A 25765-nucleotide genomic window follows, 5' to 3' on the forward strand; every position below is an offset into this window, starting at 1 on the left:
ATGATGCGGATGAGAGCTACGTACACAAGACATTAAATAAGCCTATATGGACAGGACACAACTTACACAGCTGGGTTAAAGATATTAAAACTTGACTGAGTGCAGAGATGTTGGTGATCAGAGTCAGACCGATATTTACAAAAGACAAAGCTTTGGGTAAAGTTCTACCATAATGCTACAGCAGTTTTATTAACATATTAAGCATGTATTGGAGCAGAGAGGGTTCTCCAGAGACTCATAGGTAACATTTTAACTGCTGGCGGAAAAAAAAAAAAAGGATCGTAATACTATTGAAACATGATAGCTATTCTTATTTTAAAGGTGTATCTTTTTTATATATTTAATTAGGCAAATGAGGCACTTTCCTTTAATAAATTAAATAGAAATCATTACATCTTTAGGTGCTTAAAAACAAATTATTGAAGTGATTGTATTGGTTTAGGTATTTTTTTTTGCAAATCAATAAAAAATAAATTTGCAAATGACTACATACAAAACCTGACTGGTTTAGAAAAGAGGCGTTGAAGTAGAAATATATGTTTTAAATGGAATGTATAGATAAGAAAGCAACCTATGTATATGTTCATCAGGTGATATTGATTGTTCAGTTATTTTGGTATGCATGTTGCTTGGGGTTTGAGTCAGTCCATGTCTTCCACTGTGACTGCCTTAATTACAGATATAGCGCTGCGCTGCACAGCAAAAAGGCTCCATAGCACTATCTGCCCGAATGGCGGTACAAAGGTAGCCCATTTTCCCTCAGTTTTAGGTAAAAATGTTTTGCTTTAAAAAAACGGAACGAAAATAGAGGTCACGGATTAGTGGACCGTCGTCCGATCCGGACCTACCTGCTGGCTAATCTGGACCCAACCTGATTTAAAACATTTGTGAATTACCACTTGTTCTCTGACGACAGTGTCTCTGTTCCCCCGAAATCCCACATCCTCTGTCACCACTCCACCCCGCAGCCCTCCAGACCTCCCGCACAAGCAAAACCTACAATCTCCACTGTTCCCCCCCTCTTGCTGTGCTCCGACTTATCCTTGGAGCTCGAGGAGAGCATGCTCGATACTATCATTAAATCCGTTGGAGCAAAACATGCAGATACGAACGCTTAATTTAACATGACATTAAAAAAATCTGCATCTTGTCGCTATTCTTTTTCCTGTTTGGTGAGATTGCAATGGCAGATCTTGACCCGGCTGGAGTGGACCCTGCACAATTTGAGGATGTTTGGCTCAACCTGCTGCTGTGAAGCAGGATTCTCCACCATGAACACAATCAAAAATAAATATTGATCCAGGCTCACGAATGAGCACCTTGATATGTACTGGAGAATGGCTTTGTCTCCATTCAAACCCAGGTTTAAAGCCTTGCAGGGCAGCCTAAAACCCACTGCTCTCATTAAGCCATAAAAAAGAAAGAAAACAAGAAAAAAACTGTCAGTTCAGGTTTTTTAAAAAAATATGCCAATCAGGAAATTGTCTTTATGTCAAACTAATACATTGTTGTTTTCTTCTTCAAAAAACACTTATTTTGACAAAATGTTAAATTTTTTTATTTAAAAATTCAATGTATAACATGAATGCAGAAACACCTCATTTTATTTCAGTGTTATATTATGTTTAAAGTAACAGATTATTAAAAATGCCTCCAGACCTTTACTGGTGGATGATTTTCTTTATTTGGACTCCGCTGATTTTTAATTGGTTACCCCTGAACTAAAAGATCAATATTATATCAGGCAGCCAAAAATCACAATATATTGCCAAAACGATTTTTTCCACACCCCTAAAGCTGATGTTAGCATTTACTTGCACTGAGCTTTATACACAACAGCAGCACTCTGACATGTGTAGAATGGTCTAATTTTCCTAAAAAACCACACAAAAGAACAATAGGCACATGGAGTAGTATTTAAATAAAGTGCAGCTTGTGCTTAAACAATCACATAAACCATAAGTCCAATGTTGTGTTCAAATTATTTCCCCTTGATGCAGTGGCTCAAAAAAAATCGCACATTATTCTTTTATTTTATTGTAAGAGAAAGCATTTAGTAGCATCCTTATTTATGCGGTCAGTCCATAAGGTCTTGGAGTAAAGGGGTGGAAATTAATTTTAATTTTATTTGATTATAAAGAAAAAAAAACAAAGAAACAAGTTAAAAATGAAAAGGTTTCAGCACCACTGTTCTAATTCTTAAATATTTATTTGGCTGTTATCTGTTTTTTACAACACTCAAAGTGCATTGATGCATTTATTAATCAAGGGAAAGATGATGATTTTAAAAACTTCACAAAAGTTGACCCTATGAGAATAACACAAGCATTTTGGGAAGCTAAGGAATTTTGATGTATGCTTGATATATACTTGCCAGCATTCTGAAGCTGCAACTCTGGTCCTTAGGGTAAGAAAATATGTTTTAACTGCATGCCATTTCATCACATCAAAACCTGTATGTACATGTCCTCTTCAAATAGCCCACTGCATGTCTTGTGAGCAGACTCACTATTCCCTGAGTGATGTTGCAAATCGGTCTACAAAAAAAAAAAAAAAAATTGCTGCACATGATTTTACAGGCCCTTTGGATGCCCGTCACCTCTACTGTCTGCTAGAAAATACAAAAACTCAGGGGCCAAACATGTCAGCCTTTCAGGATCAGATTGGGAGGTGGGACTTTACTGGCACTGTTATTGCTTAGTAATGAGCTTTAAGTGCTCCCCCCTCCTTGTGCGTTGGGAACAGATAAGTTTTCCTTTATATGACAGGATGACTATTATATGAATACTTCCAGAAAACCACCCACATAGCTGCAGAATTATTCACACACAGACTGCTGGTTCATAATGGTCATTCTCTACATATTAGAGCCCGACCAATTAATTGAGTCAATTTTAGCATCTGGTTCATTAATCTACATCGGCCAAAAATGTGGCCTGATGTAAAAAAAATCTATTTTTGCTGGAAATGCGAAAAGACACTCCCTTCCCGAGTACTGAACTGCTCTATGCTTCCCCTCCCCTCAGTGAGCTCCCTCTGCACCGCCCCTCCACGCAAACACACAGGCTCCCACTGCTGCTAGCGTAAAGCCGGACATACACTGTGCGATATTTTTAATGTGCGACAAAACCGCAGGGTGTAAAAGTTCACAGCTCCCGATGTATGTTCTTACACTGGGATGCTCAACGCTCTGATCGGATATACCTGCTCACACCGTAGGTCTAAAAACCACGTCAGACTCAGCTCCACAGTGAATGAATCAAATAGAAAACAACTAACATACACAGCCAGTCTGCTATCACTTTAACCTGTTAATGCGTATACATATAACATCTAAATCAGCATGACAAATATTGGTAGTGTTACTGACTTTAGACTGATAAAATGTTAAAATGTCCGTTGGTTGAATTGGAAATGTCTGATACGGTACATGAAATACATAGATATGGGAACCAGACACAAAATCTGTTTGGCCCCATCCCTAAGTCAGCGCAGAGTATGAAGGCTCTCAGTTTTGCCTACAACAGTGTGAAACACAGCATTGATGCTTTAGGCCCCATGGCTTTTGTGCATCACACAACTTAAAAAAAAAAACCCCACTGAATTTAGGCAGCTATAGTTACATAGTGAGTGTGAATGTCAAAGAAAACTGGATTGCTCTTTCTGCCCATGCATTACATTATAGTGCCACTCTGGCAGATTTGGTAAAGGCATTGATGGCCTCTCTTTTCATCTCAGTCAAGCTGTGGCACAGAAGCCTCAGAAAAGATGTTGAATTTCTAATTTCAACCAAGTTCTTCCAAAAGGAACAAGTAATTTCTTTGATTGAGATTAAATGTCTCTGCAAGGCATGTTCATGGTGCCATGTCCCAACAGGTACTGAGGGGAGTACACCACAACAGTTTTATTTCATAGGGCTAACAGGAACTGTCATGCTCTGCATCTTTTAGGTTATCTCCTCCCATTGTAGAAACAATTTACACAAATGCATCAATCTGCACGTCATCAAAAACTGGGGCCCATTTTGTTTCATTCCTCAACTTAAACTGTACAAGGATAAACCGACATTACCTGCTTTCGGTGGTTAGAAATGAATCAACACATTTACTTGGAACAAGTTAAAAGGTAAGAGATTTACAGATCATGATTTCATTGGCAGACTTCTGAATTCAAGATGTTTGTTATTACTAAATGACGAAAATCATTAATTGCAAATTCTTTATGGCTTTCCAAAACATCGGTTTTAGACCTTCCATATACAAAGTTTCTATGTAGTTTTTTTATACTAGTATTAGTCAACGCATGGATGCATTCCCCAATTTATTAGTGCATTCAGCAGTCATGCCTTCAAATCATGTCAAAATTGCATTTCTGCTAACCCCCTATTCATTGTAATTTTTAAAATTTGTTAATAAAGGGTTCTTTTATACAAATAGAGACTTTTGTAAAAACAGTTATCAGTGTCACTGTAACATGCCATTTACAGCATTTTACATAACATTTCTGTTATTTAAAAAACAGGCCACATCCAGAGAGTAGAAAATAATGTTGATCTGGTCATTTAAAAAAACATAATGAATCCTGTTTCTTACTAAGCTTCTCTACAAGGGTTTTGAGTTTGACATGCGAGATTAGAAAATTATCTTTATACTGGATGTAACTCCCCATTAGAGCTGAACAAAATATACAATTGTTATTTACTTTTCTGGTGATAAAGGAAAATTTTGGACAGAAATCTAAAAAAAAAAAAACCAAAAAAACACAAATAAAACAAAAAGAACAGCTTGAATTTGACATTGAAGACTAAAAATAAACTCTCCGTGGAAACCAGGTGTATGAGTAAAATCTTCTGTAGAATAATGTTAGAAAAGAAGATGTTTTTTATTTCTTTTTTCGCCTATTTGCCAGACCAAAATGTTCAGAAAACAGTTCTCACTTTGACACTGCAGAGACCAGCTGTATGAGTAAATTCTGCAGTAAAGTTTTATTTTCAGCTCATCTACACCCATGCTTGCCATTTTAAAATGTGTGCACATAAAGTAGAAAATTACACTGATTACACTTGTAATAAAAAGGTTACAATGAGTCAAATTTCTTGCAGCCTCGTTACAGCAATTATGATTCTCACACAGAGAGGATGAAAACGTCTGTGGAGATCTACTATACGGGCTCCAGTATATGAGTATGTTCTTCTGTAATCTTATACTTATCTAAACTTATTTACATTATGTGTCTGCCATTTCAAAAAGTGGACCCATAAATAGAACAGAAAATAATGCATATCTGGTAATAAAAACCTTTATAATGAATGCCGTTTCTGACACATCCTCTCCTCACTATTATGTGGAATTGATATAGGCAACATTAGTCCCATTTAAACTACCCTTTTGAAACCATGCCCATCAGTCCGAGCACGGTAACTGAGGTAACTGTTAAGTGTAAATGGCACACAAAACTTAACCGGAACGCGACAGACACAACCGAAGCAAACACACAAAAAAGAAAATATTGTTTTGCACTGCCCATGCCATTGGACAAAAAGTCTTTGCTGTTATTAAAGGACATAAAAAAAAAACATAAAAAGTGAAAAATGTTTGCTTTTAATTTTAATGTTTTCATTTATGGCCCCTTGATTAAATAAAAGTATTTAGCATTTTCTTCTTTTTGAGAATTAAATTTATTGAAATTCTAAATTACAACTTTATTCAAGAGAGCTGCATTAACTTTTACAATAACTTTGTTTGAATTTAATATAATGCCTTAGTGAAATAATGTTCAAATTAATGAGAAAATGTATTTATTTTTTTTCTGGCTGGTAAAAATATGCTTACGATGCCCAGTAAATAATTTTATCTTTTGATCCACTTGCCGTAGGTACCAGATCTGCTCGGGCCCTGCGCATGCCGGTGACATAATGCTATATGATTACCTGAACATTGTCCCACAACATAAAACATTGTGGTTGCCCAGACAACGATAACAATGCAGCATCCGTGTGCAGAGTCAGGAGCATCTGTAATGTTAGTGTGTCTAATGACTGATGAAGTTTAACCTGACTGATAAAACAGCTGAAGAAATCTGCGTATGGTTAACAAAGCAAGACCATGATAAAGAGGGAGAGAGCTGGGTAGCACTGTCGTTAGCTGTGCTCATTAGCTAACAGGTTAACCTCCTTTAGCTCAGTCAGTTAGCAATATTAAGCTTCACTACTTTTAACTTTGTGGCAACAACAACAGTTATTTTTGTACATGTAGAATAACTTGTTTTCTTTGCCTAAAATCTCTACGAAAGTCATTTTTTAAGATGTTCAATTTGTCCTCCACTGCCCTCAGAGTTTAATAAAAAGAATAAGAAGCACTGAGAATTGTTTGTTTTTTTAATCACCTTGTTAGATGGCACAGCTGCCATAGAAGGCATGAATAATTGTTTTCTACTTTCAGCTGCTTTAGATCGTAGATGAAACTCAAGAAGAGATCTCCTTCTTAAGAATCAGTTCCAACACAATTTGTTCGGTTGGCGTTTCCATATGATGCGTCATAAGAAGGGACAGGGCCCTGAGCAAAACTGACCATCCGAGCAGATCCGGTACCTACACCGTTGAGTAATAACCTCATTTTGGACCCTTTATTGATATTATGCTATATCTCAATAAAGCAAAGTAAAATGCTTTGAAAAAAAACTTTTCTACTTTACCACATTGATAAAGCAGGTAGCTTCTGTGGGCCATGGCCTGTGAAATACCAATAAGCAGCTGTGCTTTTGAAAGCTTTCAGAACTTCTCCAATGTATGAGGAGGGAGGCTGCTCTCTGTGCCTCTACCAGGGGTCTGTTTTATCTTTGCTAGGTGATGTTATAATGGCGACCAGCCAAAAAGATAGTTCAGGGGCTGAGCTATAGGTTTAGGAGTGTAATAGCTGGGTCCAGCACTGCACCTGTAGAATTGGCTGGGATGTGAGCGGCCATGAATAAAAAGAAGATCCTGCTTTAGAATCTAAACTGCTCCAGACAGGGTTTTTACTATAACAAATTCACACAACACAAGCGGAAGTCTAATAAGAACAATTTGGAACAAGGACTGTAGCAGGTATGGAAATCAACGAGTAAAGCATAATTTAGTAGAATAAAAAGTGTCAACATTTCCATTTTAAAGGGAAAATTTGAATGCACCTTTAGCCATATATCAAATTGGTAAAACCATTGTAACCCTAAATAAATATATGCTTTAATGCTTTATTTTAATCTTTAATAATGTTTAAATATATATATTTTTTCATGGCCATGTGCTAAAAACGTGAAATTATTTTATCTCTTCACCTTACAAATCAAAATCATCCTTGTTACAAGAGAGTCAGTCTAATGATGGGCTTTGTAATGTAAGTTGTAGCACACTTTCATTATGTGCTTTAGCAAAGGGAAGCAAAAGGTTATTTAAAAATTTACTTTCCAAGTTACAGTTTGTTACATATAGAAAATATACATATAGAAAATAAAAACCCAGTACAAAAACAACATCCTGATAACTGATTAGTTGGTAAACTGATCTCTGGCCGACTGACATCAAACATTTTAATTGCTCAGATCATTGGAAAAAATTTTTAAATTAACATATGGGGCTCCTTCTATGTGGGAATAATCACAAACATCTCACTGAATGTTTGACGGCAGTAAAGCCACAGTGACCAGATTAAAGGGTGTCTAAATGATCAGCTTGTTGGATGATTATTGGAAGCCAGACTTGCTGGATAATCCCTAACAAAAGCTGCACAACTTCATTCTCATTAATATAAAAAAAAATAAAATAAAAAAAGAGTTAAACCATAAAACAGTCTAAATAGTTTTGCAAATCTGTGCCAGAGGCTTCAATAAATGCAAGGAAGAGTGCATTTCCAGTCAAGTCCTTAGCCTCGAACCCACAAGATAAGCAGCAGCGATAACGCAGGCAGTACAGTGCTCATCCTGGAAGCCAACCAGTACTTAACAGACTTGGCACAGACACTGCTTCTCTCTGCCTGGATCCAGCTCCTCTCCTGAAACACTACCACAGGGTAAGACTGAAAACTGGAGGCCACTACAAATACATTGGCTAGACTCTCCAGTGAAGTTTAAGCCCCTCGGGTGTTTTCAGGCTGACAGATGGAAGCATTGCTTTACAATCTGCATCGCCAGTCATCAAGTGTTTTGAATAATCCCAACTCTTAATGATAAAAACAACAGAGCTGAAGCCAACCAACAAACACTAGCTCTGCAGTTTAGGGAACTATCAATTAAAGTCAACCCGTAGCAGATGCAAAGCCTTATGGCTGTAACTGCGGGCTAAGATACTAGACCATGCGTTTAGTAAATCTTTCAGAGTTTAGAAGAGGCAAACCTTTAAACTTTTAATTATTGCACATTTATTCACTCTGATTTATGACATATTTGGCACAAAGCATTTGTGATTAGATAATTTAGAGTACAGTTTTTTCTCCTGAAAATAAGAATAGATGTCCATCATGGCAGTAGGTTTTTAACAAAGTTTAAAGCTTTATAGATTCAGAGCTGACCGGCCTCGAGTGAAACGAAGGACACTGAAGCTAGCTCCTCCTTTCAGTTTCCATAAGACATCCACAGTTGTAAAGTAATGCCAAAGAACCAAGCAAACTTTTTTAACAGGCAGCTCTGCACTGATCTGTCAATTTAACCAATTATGTTAATGCTGGGAAGATTGCTGACAAAATTGAATGTACTGAATCCCTATTTAAAAAACAAACACATTGCTCTGCCTATATTTCATTCAGTGCTGGGCACTATAAATCCCATTCAGCTCACTAAGCAGCACTAAAGAACAGTACAGCCTCAATCGCCTGCTCATCCTGTCACATGATTTGGTGCAGTTTGAACCAGTAATGACCGAAAGGATGAGGAGTTTCACTTTTTTTTTATACACAAAAATCAATTTTAGTGTTAAATTACACCAAAAAAAGAAAATCGAATTTGTCACCCAGGATGGAAGAAATATTACCTCTAAACATTTAGTCATCTATGGAGACTGAATTTACGGAGTGGAAAAACATTGAGGCAAAGTGTAGCTCATTTTTTCTTCCTGGTTCCTTAGCCAATCACATGAGTACTCCGAGGGTTTTCAAAACACAACGCAGCATTTGTTATTAGTAAAAGAGCTGCAGCCTGCAAACATGGAGGCCAGCAGGAGATACTGATCAGAAATAGTCTGAATCTTCTTCGACTCATCTTCAATTTAGCTACACTAACTGCAAAGTCCATGAAATCTTCCTCAATTTGTAAAGATATTGCTGAGTTGCAAAAGAATGGCAACATGTTAGTTGGATTATTTTATCCAACTTTTCCGCTGTGCTACAGGGAGTTGTATGCTGAGTGTGTGATCGAGGCTTCCCATACCCAAAGGGAAATGCTGCTTTATGGGACAAATAATTTTTAAGGACCAGCTGTCTTTTATGACTGAAAGTCATACACAGATACAGTTCAGTCACATGATATCCGATGGTTAACATTCAGTTAATTTAAGAATTTCATTTAATACCAATTATTGGCTTATTATTGGATTATTTAACTTGAATGTCTTACTAGAAGGTTAATTTAGAAATTAATAATTGTTCAACATTTGTTAATTTCATCCTGGTAATAATACCAAAAAAACACAAAAAAAAAGAAAAAAAAAGGAAGCCTAATGCAGAACCTGTTGATATGTGCATCGTTTTACACTGCTCAAAAGCCCAAAGGTTCAAAAGGTTTTGCTTAAGAGTATAATTAAATCTTTTTTATGTTTTAGCAGTTAAAAAAACTCACATTTTATAGATTTTCAATTGGGGCAACAAAAGGCAGCAAACAGACTTCAACAGGGGTATCACTAGAATTATTTTTTAAAAGATCAACTGAAGTGCAGTTTAAAGTGAATGAGAGCAATGACTAGTATACAAAGAAGGATAGGTAAGCTAAAAAAAAACAAAATAAAAAAAAAGCTTACATTTGCCTAAAAAAATCCTAAACTTTGTGAGTTTATTCTAATTTTCTATAATTTTATGCAACATCAAAAACAAGATCAAGACAAAAATAGATTTTTTGCAACTGGAGAACTATATATTCGACAATGTCTTTGAACTAATTAAATCAAGGAGTATATAAATACATACATTTTCATGTACGTATTTAGTTTTCCACAACAACAGACTGCCTGCTCATGCCTATGAGATATAAAAGATAAATAAATATAAAAGTGAGGTGTCATCATCTTGCAAGTGTGTGATCACTGACAAACAACATGGTACTAATTTAACTAAGCAGGTGGGCACACCCATTTTGCCCTAATTCCTGAAATACAGTAGCTTATGTCAGCTATTAGTTAAATGCAGGTGTGTTTTTATCCATATCTTATCAGTACCAGCGGTATATCAACCAATAAAGCCAGTTAGAATTTTGCCCAGTAGCCAGTGCAGTGATTGAATATCCTTTACCCTGATAATACACTGCTGGTTATACACATCCCTCCAGTTGGGCCTGAGGCCATAGAGTCAATAGAAAAGTGGATTTGTGTCTAATCTAATTTCACCCACGATGCAAATCAGCTTAGGTTGTTAAAAACCCCGATCTGGAAATCCCTCCTTTCCTCTGGGTCGACATAACAGAGTAGTAGACCTACTTTAGGGAGAGCTGGATTCACCTGCCTCCCCAGTAATACAGCCAGAATATTAAAAATGCAAATCCACTCATCTGCCCCAATTTCTATTATCTATTTAAGTTATAATCTTGTCTCTTGGTATTATCTTTTTAAAACACCCTCCAGCCATATTTTATACTGTTTTTATGTCATTTTTGCAACTATCTAGCCCATCAAAATGATCTAGAAACCAATTTAGGTTTTTTATTAAACTTTTCTGAACATGAACAATGGAAAAAAGTAGTTAACTAATTTTAGGACCGGTTTAACTTTTTCACAATAACAGAGGTCTGCCAGCACCGCAATGAGAATATCAGATGAACCCATTGCAGGAATGGAGATGTCTAAAATCCTGACAGTGCAAAAGGAGTGAAACCATCGATATGTCGCAGGGCATGAGCCACCAATAACAATCCAATCAATTTGCCAAGAGGGTGCCGTCTGACTGCCTCCCTTCGAATCAGCAGAGTGGTCTGCTCTTTGTCAGCTCAGTGGTTTTGAGCCAACCAGCTCTGTATTTAACAGGTAAATAAGATGAGAAGACAGGGATGACAAGCTAACCACGAGCTGACTGAAAACAGATGCAACTCTTGGTAGGCAACATGGTCATTGTTATTAACAGAGGCTAATCAAAGACAGGATCTTAAAAGCATCATTAGTTTTATAGGGGGATCAAATGTTAATTCAAGAAAAAACACATGAAACCAGGGTGTTGAAAAAAAAAAAAAAAAACAGTTTTGCAGTTCAAATTCAAACTAAAAATGAACTCAAAAAGACTTTCAAAAAGGGCCCAAAGCACCATTGGAGGACAACCCATTAGTGTAACAGCTTACCGTATTTTCACGACTATAAGGCGCATATAAACGTCTTTCTTTTTCCCTCAAAATGTGCACCGCGCCCTATGTGTGTTGTTAATGCGGACTTTTGAGACCGCCATGAGAATATTAAAGGGGGAAGTGTGGGCGTGGATTATGTGTAAAAGAACAGGTATGTGCTTTATGCAGAACTCCTCATCTCCTCATTGAGGAGATGATGAAAGAGTGGCTGAGGGAGGTGAATGTAAGGAGACCAGGTGTTTTTTTTCCACTCATCACCATTACTGTTAATCTGCAGCAGGTGCAGCAGAAGCAGCGAGTTTACATGCAAAGTCAATGGTTGACGCGCATATAGGCGCAGCAAAAGGTCCCGCAGCACGTTTTGAGCAGCAGGCGCAGCGCGTCAGGAGGGTTTAAGCATCTGACGCGCTTGACGCACCGCCAAAGTGCTGCTGCTGCTCGAGATGGACAAATTGAAGTTTTGCTGCTGGACGCGCCACATCAACCAATCAGAGAAGCTGATCTGGGAGCTGACAGCGAGACAGACACATTGCTGATGATACACATATAAGAGTGCTGTGATTGCTCCTCTGAAACAGTTTATTGACGCCTAAATTAACTTAACCTGCCGACAGAATATGTTCGCTTTTATTATCCTGGTGCCTGCAGCCCTCGTCAGAACTAACTGGTACAATCTAAACTGCAGGCACCAGGATAATAAAAGGTAACATATTCTGCTGGTAGATTACTGCATTTTAAGTTAATTTATGTGTCAATAAACTGTTTCAGAGGAGTGATCACAGTGCTCTGTGTCATCAGCGATGTGTCTGTCTCAAGGCCAGCTCCCAGGTTTGATTAATACTTTGTAATTAATACATGAATAAAGCACAAAGATACTCAGTTTTGCTCCCGCTCTATTTTTAAATACGCAGTAGAGGTATTTAAACGTAGTAGAGGACATGTACCTGTATATAAAAAAACGCGCCCTATAATCCGGTGCGCCTTATGTGTTTGTTAAATACAGAAATGGCACACATAACTGAGACTGCGCCTTTTAGTACGGTGCGCCTTATGGTCGTGAAAATAAGGTAATTGAAATCAAAGCATATAACATTTCTCAAGACCATATATATTCCGATTAATTACCATACAAACTAATCAGAATTCAATTTTACTGAATTATTACAGCTACTACATAAGGAAACTGTCAAAAATTGACTGTATTAATCTTTTATTTTAAACCTGTTTCAATGAGTCAATACAATTTTTACATTTAAGTTGTTCTTAAATTTCTTTTATTAAGAATTGTTGAATTGAATTTTACTAATTTTTAACCTGCCTTTTACTGTGTGACAAACCTGGTCAGGCTACACTATTAATATAATCACATGGTAAGTAAAAACAGTCGACTTTATCACTTTAGACATTAATTGGTGAAAGAGATTTTTATTTATTTATCCCGTTTTACATAAATTGCCATCATCATAAATATATGCTGGTCATCTTAAATTGAGGGTTCATTTAACTGGTGTTTGTGACAAAAACAGCAGATAGTAAAGCTATCAAACCCATGAAGATATCAATTTGCTGTAGCCCAAACTGAAATCTATATCCTTAACAAAAGAAAACAAAAGTTGACTTATAAGAGGGGTGAAATAATGCTAAATTCAAACTAGTTTATTAAGCTACCATAACATAAATTTGATATGCATTAGAGTGCTGAGTGCACAGTAAGCTAGCTTCGCCACTAAGAGAGCCTTTGTTCTATAATTGTGTGCTTTGAGGAGTTGCAGTCTCTTTGCAGAGAGGCTATGTGATTGCATCCTGATAGCTATAAAAAGGCTACTCTCACCCTACAACACTGGAGGAAACAGAACAGTGCCGAGAGCCCGCCGGGCTACACTCAGAGAGCACTTGTCTAACGGTCTGAAGGGACTGTTACTTCTGAGACACTAGAGCCAGGAAGTGAAAATGCTTTCCATTCCCAAAAGGTTGCACTTTCAATGTGTCCTAACTGGCTGGGTCTGGGACATGAATGGAAACTATGGAAATCATGCCAGTAGTTTTTTTTTTTCTTTTTAAATCTTTGCACAAGGCTACCTCTTTGAGCAATCAAATTTAGTAACAAGGATGTTAAGGAAAAGGTTGTGCTTCTACAATAGTGAAAAATTAAACCTTTTTTCAGAGGAATCTTATCGTTTTGTTTTTTTCTATAAAAAAAAGAGATCCACTGATGCACTACCTTGATCAGATACAGGCTCAGATTTTGACCAATTAGACTGATTGGATATCGGAGATTTGATATCCGATATCCAATTCAGTGCAAATTTTTTGCTGATTATTCATTAACAAATAATATTAAGTACATTTATAGCTTTGTTTATTTGGTAACGTTATTGTAACAAGGTTTTATTTCAAGACTAAAATCTTAAATCACATGGCAAGGTATATAGTTAATTCATTCAACAGTGGAATTAGATTGGTATCGGATACATTAAGCCCAGGTATCAGTATAAAAAAAAAAAATCGGTGCATCTCCGTCTTTAGAATGATAACATCTGTACCACCTAAAGAATAAACCGTTTTCCTGGAGTTCAAATTGAAAATTCCTCCAATTTGAGAAAATAACCAGAGACCATAATCAAACTATTCAAAATTAGATACTGACAGTTGATCTACAATAAAAAAAAAAAAAAATCTAAATGTTCCGATGAGCAATACTGCTACGAGGGTTGTTCAATAAGTAATGCCCCTGACCCACTTTGTGATGTTTGATTGACCTGAAATTTTGCATGTGAAATTATTTAAATCTCTATATCTTAAATAGCAATTTACAACTCTGAACTATTTGTGGTTTCTGATTTACAGGTGTTTTTGCATTTGAAACGTAGCACACCACGTGAGACTTTTGATCAAATGAAAGTAACATAGTGATAATGTCCAATAATATAACCTTGTAAAACGTTTTGCAAGGCCATTTAACTGGCATCATAAACATAAGTTACTTTATTTTCATCAAAAGACTCCGGTGGTGTGAGTCTTTTCAAATAGAAAAACCGAATCACTGTTCGACACTCAACAGGCTCCATTACGGACTTTACTCAGTTCAAAAAGTCAGAAACCACAAATAGTTCAGAGCTGTAATTTGCTACTCAATCTATAGAGATTTAAATAACCTTACATGCAAAATTTCAGCTGGATCAAACATCTGGAAGTGTGTCAGGGGCATTACCTTTTGAATCCCCCTCATACCTAGTTAATTTAGTCTTTTGTGCTACTTTAATAATTATTTATATTTTATTGTAAAGAACTACCTCTACCAAAGAACCTGGGTAGTTTTTCTATTTAAATTTGCACGTGAAACTTCAAAGAAACCCCCTGATGGAGGCATCTGCAGACAAGATCTATATGTAGAAATCAGTGCCAAAGGAACAAAACAAGCCCTGCGGCAAAAATCTGACAAAGCTGTGGTTCTAAGTCAGAGGTCTAAAAACGACCTTTGCAAAACACGGTTAATCTAAGATTTATACATTGTGTTAAAGGTACATCATCTTAATATTTGAAAAGCTTTATCCTTACATATACATTTAAGATCAGTTTTACAAAGGAACTGTACGCGTTATTAAGCGAGCCTTTTAAACCGCTGGTTATTGTAATATGAGCCTGCGGTATGTGGCTCCTATTGTGTGTTTAGAAGAGAATTGCATGTCAACCTCCGGAGGCAATTTCAGCGTTTCCTAACCAGATATCCGAAAAACTATAGTGGCGAACGTCCTGCAGCAGCAAGCACTGAACTGATCTAGCTCTTTTCACGCTTTGCAGTTTAAAGAATCGTGACACCACAAGCCCAAACATGCTATAGGGGAATAACTTCCTAATGTTCGCGCTTATAGACAGATACAATAAAGCAGAAGTGAATAGAGGATGTATTTGAGGCTAAGATTGCAAACCTCAGCTAGATCCGCTAAAGCGTCGATGACAAATAGCTTGAAAATGCTAGCAGTGATTTAATAGCAGCAAACAAATATATGGGAGAAAAACAAAAACACACACCATTAGTTTTACAAATATGGCTACATTTTTACCTGAATGCTGCGTGAATATATTTATCGCTGGGTCGGGGGCGATGGCCACGGCTGTCCTGCCCGGGGGCATCCCGGTGCTGCAGCCGGGTTCCCGGGGTCTCCTCCCGGCGACGCTCCCCCGGCTCCCCTTCCCCTGGTGTGGTTGGGACGCGTGGGTCGGTGGCGGCTGGAGTCCGGTCGATGTAACCTCACCGACGCGGCCGACCTGCTGTCCCATTCCGGTACTTTGGTGTGAGGATGTCTGGGACCAAGCAAGCAAACCTCCCCCGACAGTGTCCCTACGGTTCACATTCCCCCGAAGCTGCCGCGGCCTAACCCGAATCCTCTCTCCGGTGTTTCTCTGTGAACTAGCCTGTTAGCTCGCTCGGCTAACGATAGCGGGCTACCTCTGAAACCCACCCAGGCTGCCTCTAACAATAAAAACCCCAACCCTGGTGCGTGACAGCGATGTTCTCTCTCTGGGTGGTCCAGATAAATTATAATAGGAAATTAAAACTACCAGAAGAATGAACCCAGTCAAAGCGGAGCGAATCTCAGTGGTTTAGCCGTTGTCGAACCGCTGCGCGCCCCCTCTGACGCCGCCATCTTTACCGCAGAATAGAGGATGTGTTCCACAAGGCGGGGGGCTCGCCTGGGCCCCCTGTCAGCTCCAATACCTGCCTGCTCCAGGAGTGGCCATGCAGGCTGCTTGATCAAAAGATCATTAAAATACTTAAAAGGAAAGGGACAAATTCATTTTCCCCCCAGCCACTTAAAAAAATGAGATACTTGGATTTTTATTATCAGGAGACGATTAAAGGGTAAATCAGAATACAAATCTGAAAATGTGGATATCTTTTATAAATACATAAAAAACAAGATACAAATGTATTAGAGACGAATCCAAAGAACGGTTCTTGTTGCCAACATGTTTTATATAAATTTATATAGTAAGCAGCATTAAAAGAAAATGTATGGTAATTCTTCAGATACATTTTGTTGGAGAATTACAGGGATCAATATAGGTTAAAAAACCCATCAATGATAATCAAACTAAAGGCAAAACTAACATAATGTAAATAGATTTCTACTGTCCAGAATATAAACACTACTTTGCTGCTTAGTGGCACCTTTACAAAGTGTTAGAATCTGCAGAAAATCGAGCAGAAACTTGAACATTTTCAATCTGTACAAGATGAAAAATAAACTTAATAGTGTTTTTAATCTCATAGTTTAAGAATCTAGGGAATCTGTTCTGATTCAAATGAGCAATTAAAAAAAAGAAAAGGTTAAAACTTTAACTAGTGCGTCACCTAGTGGTTGATCTGGTCTTTCTTGTGAAATTCTCTGTTTCTGCATTGCTGGTTTCTACATCAGTTATGCAACATTTTCACAAATATCCAAACATGTAAACTTCACAGCCAAATAATGTATCAAATACCCTTAAAACATCACTTCAACACCAAAGGGAGAGTAAATTACATACTTTTATGACAGTAAAGTGCATCATTGTAGGACTTTGATTACAAAACAATAATTTGAAGGTAATCAGAAATTGCAATAATGAGTATTACATTGTTGTGACATTTAAGCAGCCAGCTGCAATTATGACAGATTTTGTAACCGTTTCATTAGGAAGTCATTATATAGAACTCTGAATATTTACCATATACAAAGAATATCAAATTACTCATTTTCAATTATCTTATAGAACCTCAATATCTTCCAAGTACTTATATTAATATAGAATACATTCAGTAAAATATCAGCAGTTACAGAACCTTCACATCTCAATACTCGGTAAATCCTTGGGTTTTACAAATTTATCATTTAGGTAACCAAAGTATCTATACGTTGTGGCTTTATTAGAGGAACAGATTAGTTCAGTTGTGCTTCATCAGCCTGAAAAATATCTTAGTAGTAAATGAGTATCCTGCAACGTTTCTTGTTTTGATACAATTTCAGACACTTGAAAAAAAAAAATCTGTCTGGTGATGTTATTACAGTAGTTCTTGCAGGATAACTCACCGATTTCATTTTTAACAAGCAACAACATGCTGCCTTGTTGAACATCAGCTATTACAGAAGATGTGGATAACGTGTTCATTGTGTAATGTTTGTATTAAGCTGCCACGTCATTATTTGCACAAGGAGCAGTTTCAAAATGAGACCGAATCAATAGGGACCCATGATGAAGAATATTCAAGTTGGCACTGCCAAGTTTTTTTTATACATTTCTCTTGAACATTGGCAACGGAAAACTCAATAAATAAGGCACCTCTAACCCTCCTCCATACATTCATACACTGTAAGACTTAAATCATAATGCAATAAATAAAGAACAGTGAGAGATGAGCTGGTGTAGTCCATGTTGACTGATGATGTCTTTCTCAATAGTCCCATTTCATCTTATCGGACAGAGCCATCGGACCTCTCTGACAGCTCCAGGAGCGAGGCTTCACAAAATCAAAGAATGAAGCCTGAAACAGAAAGGCATAATAAATAGCTGTACAATAATCCACCTTCCTGTCACACGTGTAAATTGTTCATACTTCTTAAACTGCTTCAAACTTATGGAAAAAGAAACTTTAATGTTTTCTTTTATTGAGATTGTAGAGGATGGATGGGGCAAAAAAAAAGTAGAACACAATTATAATGAAGGAAAATGCTGGATGACCTTCTGCTTCGACACTTCTAAATAAAATCCACTGTTACAAACTGCTTTTAGATGTAATATGATTAATCTATGAGATCTCTTAGACTAATTTGTTTCCTAAACCAGACAAATGCCTCGTTAGTAGAACTAATGAGGGTCATTTTTGTTTTAGTTGCAGGGATGCAGGCACCCCTGGCCTTTTTAATGGATTAGAATGGCCCAGTCAAAGACTAGAGTTAAATCCCACTGAAACTGTTAAAAACACTTTCCAAAAAAAAAACTTTCCATAAAGCTAAACTAATGTAAAGCTTTGAAAAATCATGCACAATCCCCTCCCTAACTCATATTTCCAGTATCCCAATAAAACATTGAACTTTGTGGCTACGCAATATATAGATTTAACAATTTATAGTTTTAAATGCTCTGCATTACCTCCTTAAGTGGACAGTAGCGTCTGGCATACCACTCTTGAGAGTATAGACACATTATGACCCCTTGACCCAGAAACAGGGACGTCCACATTAAAATGTTCCAAATTGGGCCTTTCCTCTGATCGTGGAGAATAAAGTTGAACATCACTGTAGGAAGGAAATTAATTTAAAAATTGGTTTTGTAAACAAAATTGAGATAAATGCACTGCATATCAACCCCCTTACTTCCAAAGCACATGAAGAGGCAGAAAAGCACCGGATAGAAGAATCCGAAGCTCACTGCTAGAATGTATTCATGGACCACTGCGGACACCGTGAACACAAAAAGCATGGCAGCTGGTCGGAAACGCTTCTCAGATATCTGTAAAGGCAGTAAAATCTGATCAGAACAGATTCCATCATTGTAAAGTGCTCTGGATTTCAACAGAAAAGCACACTCACCAACAGGAAGTCCCTGTAAACGTAGTAATACAGCCAGTCGTGGACCACCACGTTCCAGGTGCGGTAGTAATTGGCATAAGATGTCGAGTTCCACCAGTCCTACAGTTTTTAATTCAAAAATTATTTAAAACGCATGATTTCAGTGCATGTGTAACTATTTGTCGCAAAGAGTGATGGCAATACCTTGTAAAACATCCTGTCTGCAAAGCGAAGCATCTCAGCAAAAGCATTGAGCCAGCAGTGGAGAAAGGCAAAAAAACCCAATAGAAGAACCAAAACTCCTGAGATGAACACAAAAAAAAAAAAAACAAGTCAGAGTTTATAAACATTATACCCCAAGCAGGTGAGGGTAAATTTACCTGGCAGTATAGAGTTAAAGACGCAAAGGACCATGGCGCGCAGATTGAACAGCTGCAGACTGATGCTACGAAACTGTGGGATGCACAGCCGCACAAACACGTAATAGGCATAAAACAGACAGCCAAGAACCTGTGATGCATAGAGAAGGTGGAAATGTTAGAAAAATGCACTATCACTACAATATCATGCAAGGGCAACATGATACTGTACCTGTAGTAACTTCGTGGCAACATAGCCCCATCTGGTCACCGGGTTTCTGGTGGAAAGAAAATTATTTGGTTTGGGCCTAAAAAGAAATCACAAATGAAACTAGAAAAATATTTAATAGAGGATATTTACCTGGGGTACTTGTCTCTGTAAATAAGAGTGGGTGCAAAGAGGAAGTATAGATACTGGGAAACTTGAGGAACCACAGGACCATGGCCTTTAAACGAGCGTTTGAAATGACAAGGGGAGAGTACAGAGTGAGAAACTGAAATGGGAAGCATCTGTACAGCTGTTTGCAAAAGTATTCATATCCCTTTAACATTTTCAAAATGAATTGAGGGGTTTGTGTAACAGAGAAACCCAAATAAGCTGTGTGTGACATGCAGTCTGTTCAGTACCCCTTTACCTTGATACCCTTAAATACAATCCATCTTATAAGAAGGCTATTGTGTAATTTCTGTGGCTATCAAGTTTAAGTGAAATTGTGTTATACCCGTCTTCTCTTTTGCCCAAGTCAGGACCCTTGGCACATTCTCTCTGACAAAGGAGTGGGCTTTCATCATTAGACGAACCTGAGACAAAATAAATATCCGTGTGAAAAGTTGCACAATCAAGCATCAACCATGATTAAAAATAACCCCACTTCCATTGGATCACCTACCTGCTCTATGATGACGATGAAGCAGGAAGCAGGTGGTAAACCGTTGGTCAGAACCACATATGTTGGGAGGAAACCCAAACCCAGGCCTTGATAGACCAGGAATGCAGAACCAAACAGCCAAGTGTACATCCTCTGTTGGCCATGAGAGCCTGACTGGCTTTGTGACCACAGATGGAACAACGTGTAAGGAACCAGCAATACGGACAGAAACATGCAAAGCCACGTGCAAACCACTAGAGGGAACTGTCCAAATGCATAGACCAGCAGGTCAAAGTCCAAGACGAGTCTGAGGCAAAGAAGATAAGCAGATTTCTTCTTAATATTGTGTTTGGTTAAATAACAAAAAATAAAATCAGAAGAAGATAAAGGAAAGTACAGTTTACAGCCTTACCGGCCTTCGTCGAGGAAATCTACCACAAGTGTGCTGAGAATAAAGAGAATGAGCAGGGCAATAAACATGTGGTAGATGGTCCTAATGTGGTTCACCTCAAACAGCTCACTGTGGAAAAACACACATCATAAATCTACGTCTGTACAGTGTGGCTGTATGAGAAAGATGTTGCAGTCTTCAGGAAAACCAACTCACCACACTGCATTCAAATCACACAGCATATCATTTGAATGACTTATATAGTCGAGTATGGACTTACTCTAGCAGGGATCTCCGACTAACAAAGTGCTTTCCTCGGCCGTGGGGAGGCTGAAAGTGGCTGCAGAAAGGATCACAAGGAAAGGGGAAAACTCTTATAGTGTTAAAGGTGAAGACTTTTGCATAAATTTGTGTATCTTTGACGAGAAAAATGCAGCAGTACCCGAGTTTGCTTCTCTCCTTGTCGGACAAAGGAGGTGAAAAGGCGGCAGGTAGAGGGGTGGACTCGAGGCTAGCTGACTCTTCAATTAGACTGTCCATAAAATCATGGACCTGGCTTTCAAACTGTCGCATCATGTCATTCTTCAGGCCCTGGATCAAATAAAAAGCATGCAAGGAAAACTTTTTAGGTAGGCCCTTTTTAGATCAAGGCCTGGTATCATAAACGGTTCATCTGTCCAGGTCCCTGCAACTTTCACAAAGTGAGTCATGGACTTTTTAAACCTTGAGCCTGAATGCATCTTTTCCATTAATCTGTCCAGTAAATGTCTCTGTTCTTATATTACTCATGGGTCATGATTTAGTTTCATAAACATTTAGTATTTACTGTTGGAAAAGATCAATTATTAAAAAATTGTTTTTTGGTGAATTAATTCAGTTAGTTTACAGATAACCAGATTCAATTAGGTTAACATTTTCTTTTTCCAACATTCAGCCAAACAGTAAAGTGAATACTTTTGTGAATAACTGCTTGAACAGTATTGGGTTCATATTGTATTATTACTGACCATCTTTGGTGCAATATGTGGTTGTAATAAAGTCTTCGGATACAAGTAAAAGTCTGTGGTCATTCAGTGATGCAAATTTATGATGTAGCTCTTTACTGACCATAGACTTTAGGTAGAATCAAAATTTAGACAAATAAATATCTCACACAAAGAAAGTTGTTTAAATCTTATTATTGTCATCAGTCCCACCATTAGCACTTCCACATTAATCTCTTTCCTCTTTTCAGAGTCATTTTCTAATCATAACAGCTTCAAAATCAGTGGCTTGACATCCAATAATTTTTTGTAGCAACAAACCATTAAGTGTGGTATTTTATATAACATCCCGTGACCAGAATAAGCATAAAATATCTATCATATAGTGCTCACACAGTGTTAAACATTGTCCTGAGATGGGAGCCTCTAATATCAGCCCACATAAAACATCCCCCACTTCTCTATGTATCCGGGAAGTCTTTTACGATAGCAAAGTCATACATACTGATATTGGCAATGTGATTACGAATAATAAATCATGCAGCTCAACCACCAACTAACCTCTGCTTTCCTTTTGAGTTGAAGCTTTCTACTGATCACATGCTCCACTTCAATTTTCCCTGAAATTAGAACACCACAATGAAATGTTGTTAAAGAAATAACAATATGAACTGTTCTGTACAATTAAAAAAATAAAATAAATAAATATATATATATGCAGATTCCTTCTGTGGGCACACCTAAAAGAAATAGAAACATGTCCTAATTTTTAACAAAGCTCCTGATAGGAAGGTTTTGAATCAATTAACATGAAAGACAGCACAACTAAAAGACCGTTTAGTGGAACTAAGATCAGTTTGAATGTGGGGAAAAAGCATTTGAAATGAATTCTAACAAAAACTGGAAAACCCAAAATGTCAAATAGTCATTCTCACTAAGGTTACTGTAGGTCATTGCTATTCTCAGTGATCTGATGACCAACAAGCTTTCTTTTAGGTCAACTGTGACTAACTGTAACAGCTGAAGTTGCACTCCAACCATTATGTCATGTAAAAGAAAAGAAAAAATCTAAGGACATCAAATGCTATTTTTTCCCCGTAAGGTGAGCTCTTATGGACAAAAGAGAACAGTTTCCCTAATAATTAATATTTTTCACAAAGGTAATGTTCCTACACTTAGATAATCTCGCTTCAATCGATTTGATTTGTGTTTATCTAGCTCTGACATTTCTACTGCTAAAACACGTCATTATCACACTTCCTAATGTATTTCACAATGAAAGTGTATCAGAGGTCACAAGTGTTTGCTTAAGAGGAACACATCATCACATTTTGGTCTGTAACACCATCACTGGAAAATAACTGATCCCCAAAAAACAAAAAAACCTAATGTTAGGGGTTAATGTCCCCCTATACAACCTGTGCATGTTTGCTCACCATCAGAGGCGTAGCCAGAAAATCTTTATAAGGGTGGCCAGGCAATAACCAATGTACACTGAGGGGTGGCCGAAAGCGGATAGGCGCCAGAACCTCATGGTCAAGCCAAAGATAAGACTAACTATACTTTCCTACAGCCTTTGACAACAAATAAACGCATATATTTAAACATCTGTGGTTTCTAGAAAAAAGGTATAGTGCATAAAATATTTTCAGGGTTCTGGGGTGAACATCTTTTCCATTGTCATTACTTACCTACTTTTATCGATAATTACTCTGCATAAAATTGATATTTACAACCACTAATATCTACATAAAATCGATTATTTAATACATTTTTATTCAAATAGTTATTTATCTATGATTTCACTGAAGACTCATGGATGACTTGCACAGCCACATCATTTTTTATTTACCCCATATATACCAAAATCTAATTCTGAAAAGAGCATGAATTCTGTACTTATCGTCTTTAATGTTAGTATATTGATGTGTATAATTAACCACAGTGTTTTTGTTGTCAAGAAATTATGAATACATGAAAAAATAGTTAGTAATATATGAACAATTTTAAAGAATATTTCACTTTAGAGTATTTCTGCTGCCATCATCTGTATTAGAGGGGGGAAAAATGGTAGATTGATTGGCTAAGGGTGGCCATGGCCACCCCTGGCCCCCCATCTAGCTTCACCCCTGCTCACCATTGCTGGTTATATGGTGGTTATCGCCATTCCCATGCGGATGTCTTCCAGGATTAGAACCTCCATCCAAATCTGAGGAGGCGGGCAGATTGTTGGCGGCTCGGCTGCGGGATCTGAGCAAACTTTCACTCTCGCCCTCCATCCTACAGAAACAACAAAATAACCCCAAAGGCTCCAGTTATTTACTGCTGTTGCTCTGGGGAGGGTTTTCCAGGGTAGCATGTTAGGCAAAGGAATGAGAAGGATTTTATAGGACGGACAAAGCACACTCTCCTTTGATTAGCCACACAGCAGAAGGTTAAATCACCACCTAGCTGCTGAAGTATTATCGCTTCTGTCTAAATGGCAGAGCTAGTTAAATTAGCCCTCAGTGGTCAACCGCGGGCGGAATGAAACTGAATAAAAAATTTCCACTTGGCTCATTACTTACTCGCTTCCGCAGGCTGCTCCTCTCTGTCGAGGCTTCCCAGGCTACTGAGCAGAGCGCCAGCAGATGTCTGATGTCTAATAGCGACAACGTGAACTCAGCTACTTCATTTACAAACACTGACAAGATGATGTGTCAGAGCCTCGATGCTGATTGGCCAAAAGTCTCTCCTCCTTTTGACGTCATGAGCAACGAGGAAAAATAGTGTTTCAACAGAATTGAATTGAAAAATGCATTCTATACACCAAAATCTCCGAATCATCAATTTATCATCTCAGAATGAAAAATGTCATCTTTCTAGTTTAGCTCAGTTCAGTACAGGGGCGGAGCTAGATGGGGGGCCACCCTACCAATTATTTCCCTCTAATACAGATGGTGGCAACAGTAATACTCTCAAGTGGAATATTCAAAACATTTACTTTTTTTATATATTAACAATTACTTGACAACAAAAACACTGTGGTTTATTATGCACATCAATATACTAACATTAAAGATGATAAATACAGAATTCAAGCAGAAATAGATTTTGTGTTTTATCGAGTAAAGAGTCATCTAGGAGTCTTCAGTGAAATCATAGATAAATATTTTAATAAAAACTTAATAATCAATTTATTTAGATATTTGTACTTGTAAATATCAATTTCATGCAGAATGATTACTGATAAAAGTAGTTAAGTAATGACAATGGAAAAGATGTTCACCCAAAACTTAAACCTGAAAGAATTTTATTCATTATACCTTTTATCTAGAAAGCACGGATGTTTGAATATATGCGTCTATTAGTTAGCAAAGGCTTTCAGAAAATATAGCTTGTCTTTATTTAGAAAATATTTCAATTCAATTCAGTTTATTTCTATAGCGCCAATTCACAACACGTGTCGTCTCAAGACACTTTAAAATTCACCAGACCATACAATCAAATTGATTCAAAGTTTTCTATCTAAGGAAAAGGTTAATTGCATTGACTCATTGACTCAAATGCAATCCTTCACACTAAGCATGCTTGTAGCGACAGTGGAGAGGAAAAACTTCCTTTTAACAGGAAGAAACCTCCAGCAGAACCAAGCTCAGTGTGAGCGGCCATCTGCCGAGGCCGACTGGGGTTCAAGGAGACAGAAGCAGAGATACAAAAAGCAGCTGTAAAAGGCGGCCCCGTCCAGGAAACACACAGCCAGGCAGACGAGCTCCAAGCCAGCTCCCATGTCAGAGGATGAAGAGGGCACATCCAGCCAGTCATGGTCAGAGAAACAGGACTACACTGGAAAACAGGCCGATCTCCAGCATCTATAAACAAGGGTGTTGATGGTAGCAGCACAGTTGATATTTCTCTCCAGGATGGTGTCACATCTAAATATGGATGTTTTGCTCATTCATTTCCCAGTTGGAACATTACAGATTTACCGTGAGGTTCTAGTGCCTCTCCACTTTCGGTCACCCCTCAGTGTACATTGGTTATTGCCTGGCCACCCTTATAAAAAATTTCTGACTACGCCTCTGGTTCAGTAGCTTTTATTTTTCCCACTATGGGAAATTTTTGT

At 37.7% G+C, this 25765-nt stretch overlaps 2 protein-coding genes across 2 annotated transcripts in view; both read right to left on the reverse strand.

Annotated features, from left to right (window-relative positions):
- abl2 (ABL proto-oncogene 2, non-receptor tyrosine kinase) overlaps positions 1–16160 on the reverse strand; it is a 32103-nt gene extending 15943 nt beyond the window's left edge. Inside the window, exon 1 of the mRNA XM_015399628.1 lies at positions 15573–16160. Within this exon, the coding sequence (XP_015255114.1) occupies positions 15573–15789 (217 nt within the window). The 5' untranslated portion in view covers positions 15790–16160. The remainder of the gene's footprint in view (positions 1–15572) is intronic.
- A 337-nt stretch (positions 16161–16497) lies between these two features.
- On the reverse strand, positions 16498–24352 carry soat1 (sterol O-acyltransferase 1). Its single transcript, XM_015399220.1, has 16 exons — positions 24228–24352; positions 23798–23940; positions 22222–22280; positions 21120–21268; positions 20958–21017; positions 20699–20806; positions 20308–20593; positions 20140–20218; positions 19779–19863; positions 19650–19695; positions 19439–19568; positions 19263–19360; positions 19080–19178; positions 18864–18999; positions 18640–18785; positions 16498–18031 (listed from the first exon to the last, which is right to left on the reverse strand). Exons 2-16 carry the CDS (start codon positions 23937–23939, stop codon positions 17942–17944), a joined length of 1713 nt encoding a protein of 570 aa, XP_015254706.1. The 5' UTR covers position 23940; positions 24228–24352; the 3' UTR covers positions 16498–17941.
- Between the last annotated feature and the right edge of the window lie 1413 nt (positions 24353–25765).

This window comes from Cyprinodon variegatus, unplaced genomic scaffold, assembly GCF_000732505.1.
Source record: "Cyprinodon variegatus isolate N-32 unplaced genomic scaffold, C_variegatus-1.0 Scaffold30, whole genome shotgun sequence".
NCBI classification, from domain to species: domain Eukaryota; kingdom Metazoa; phylum Chordata; class Actinopteri; order Cyprinodontiformes; family Cyprinodontidae; genus Cyprinodon; species Cyprinodon variegatus.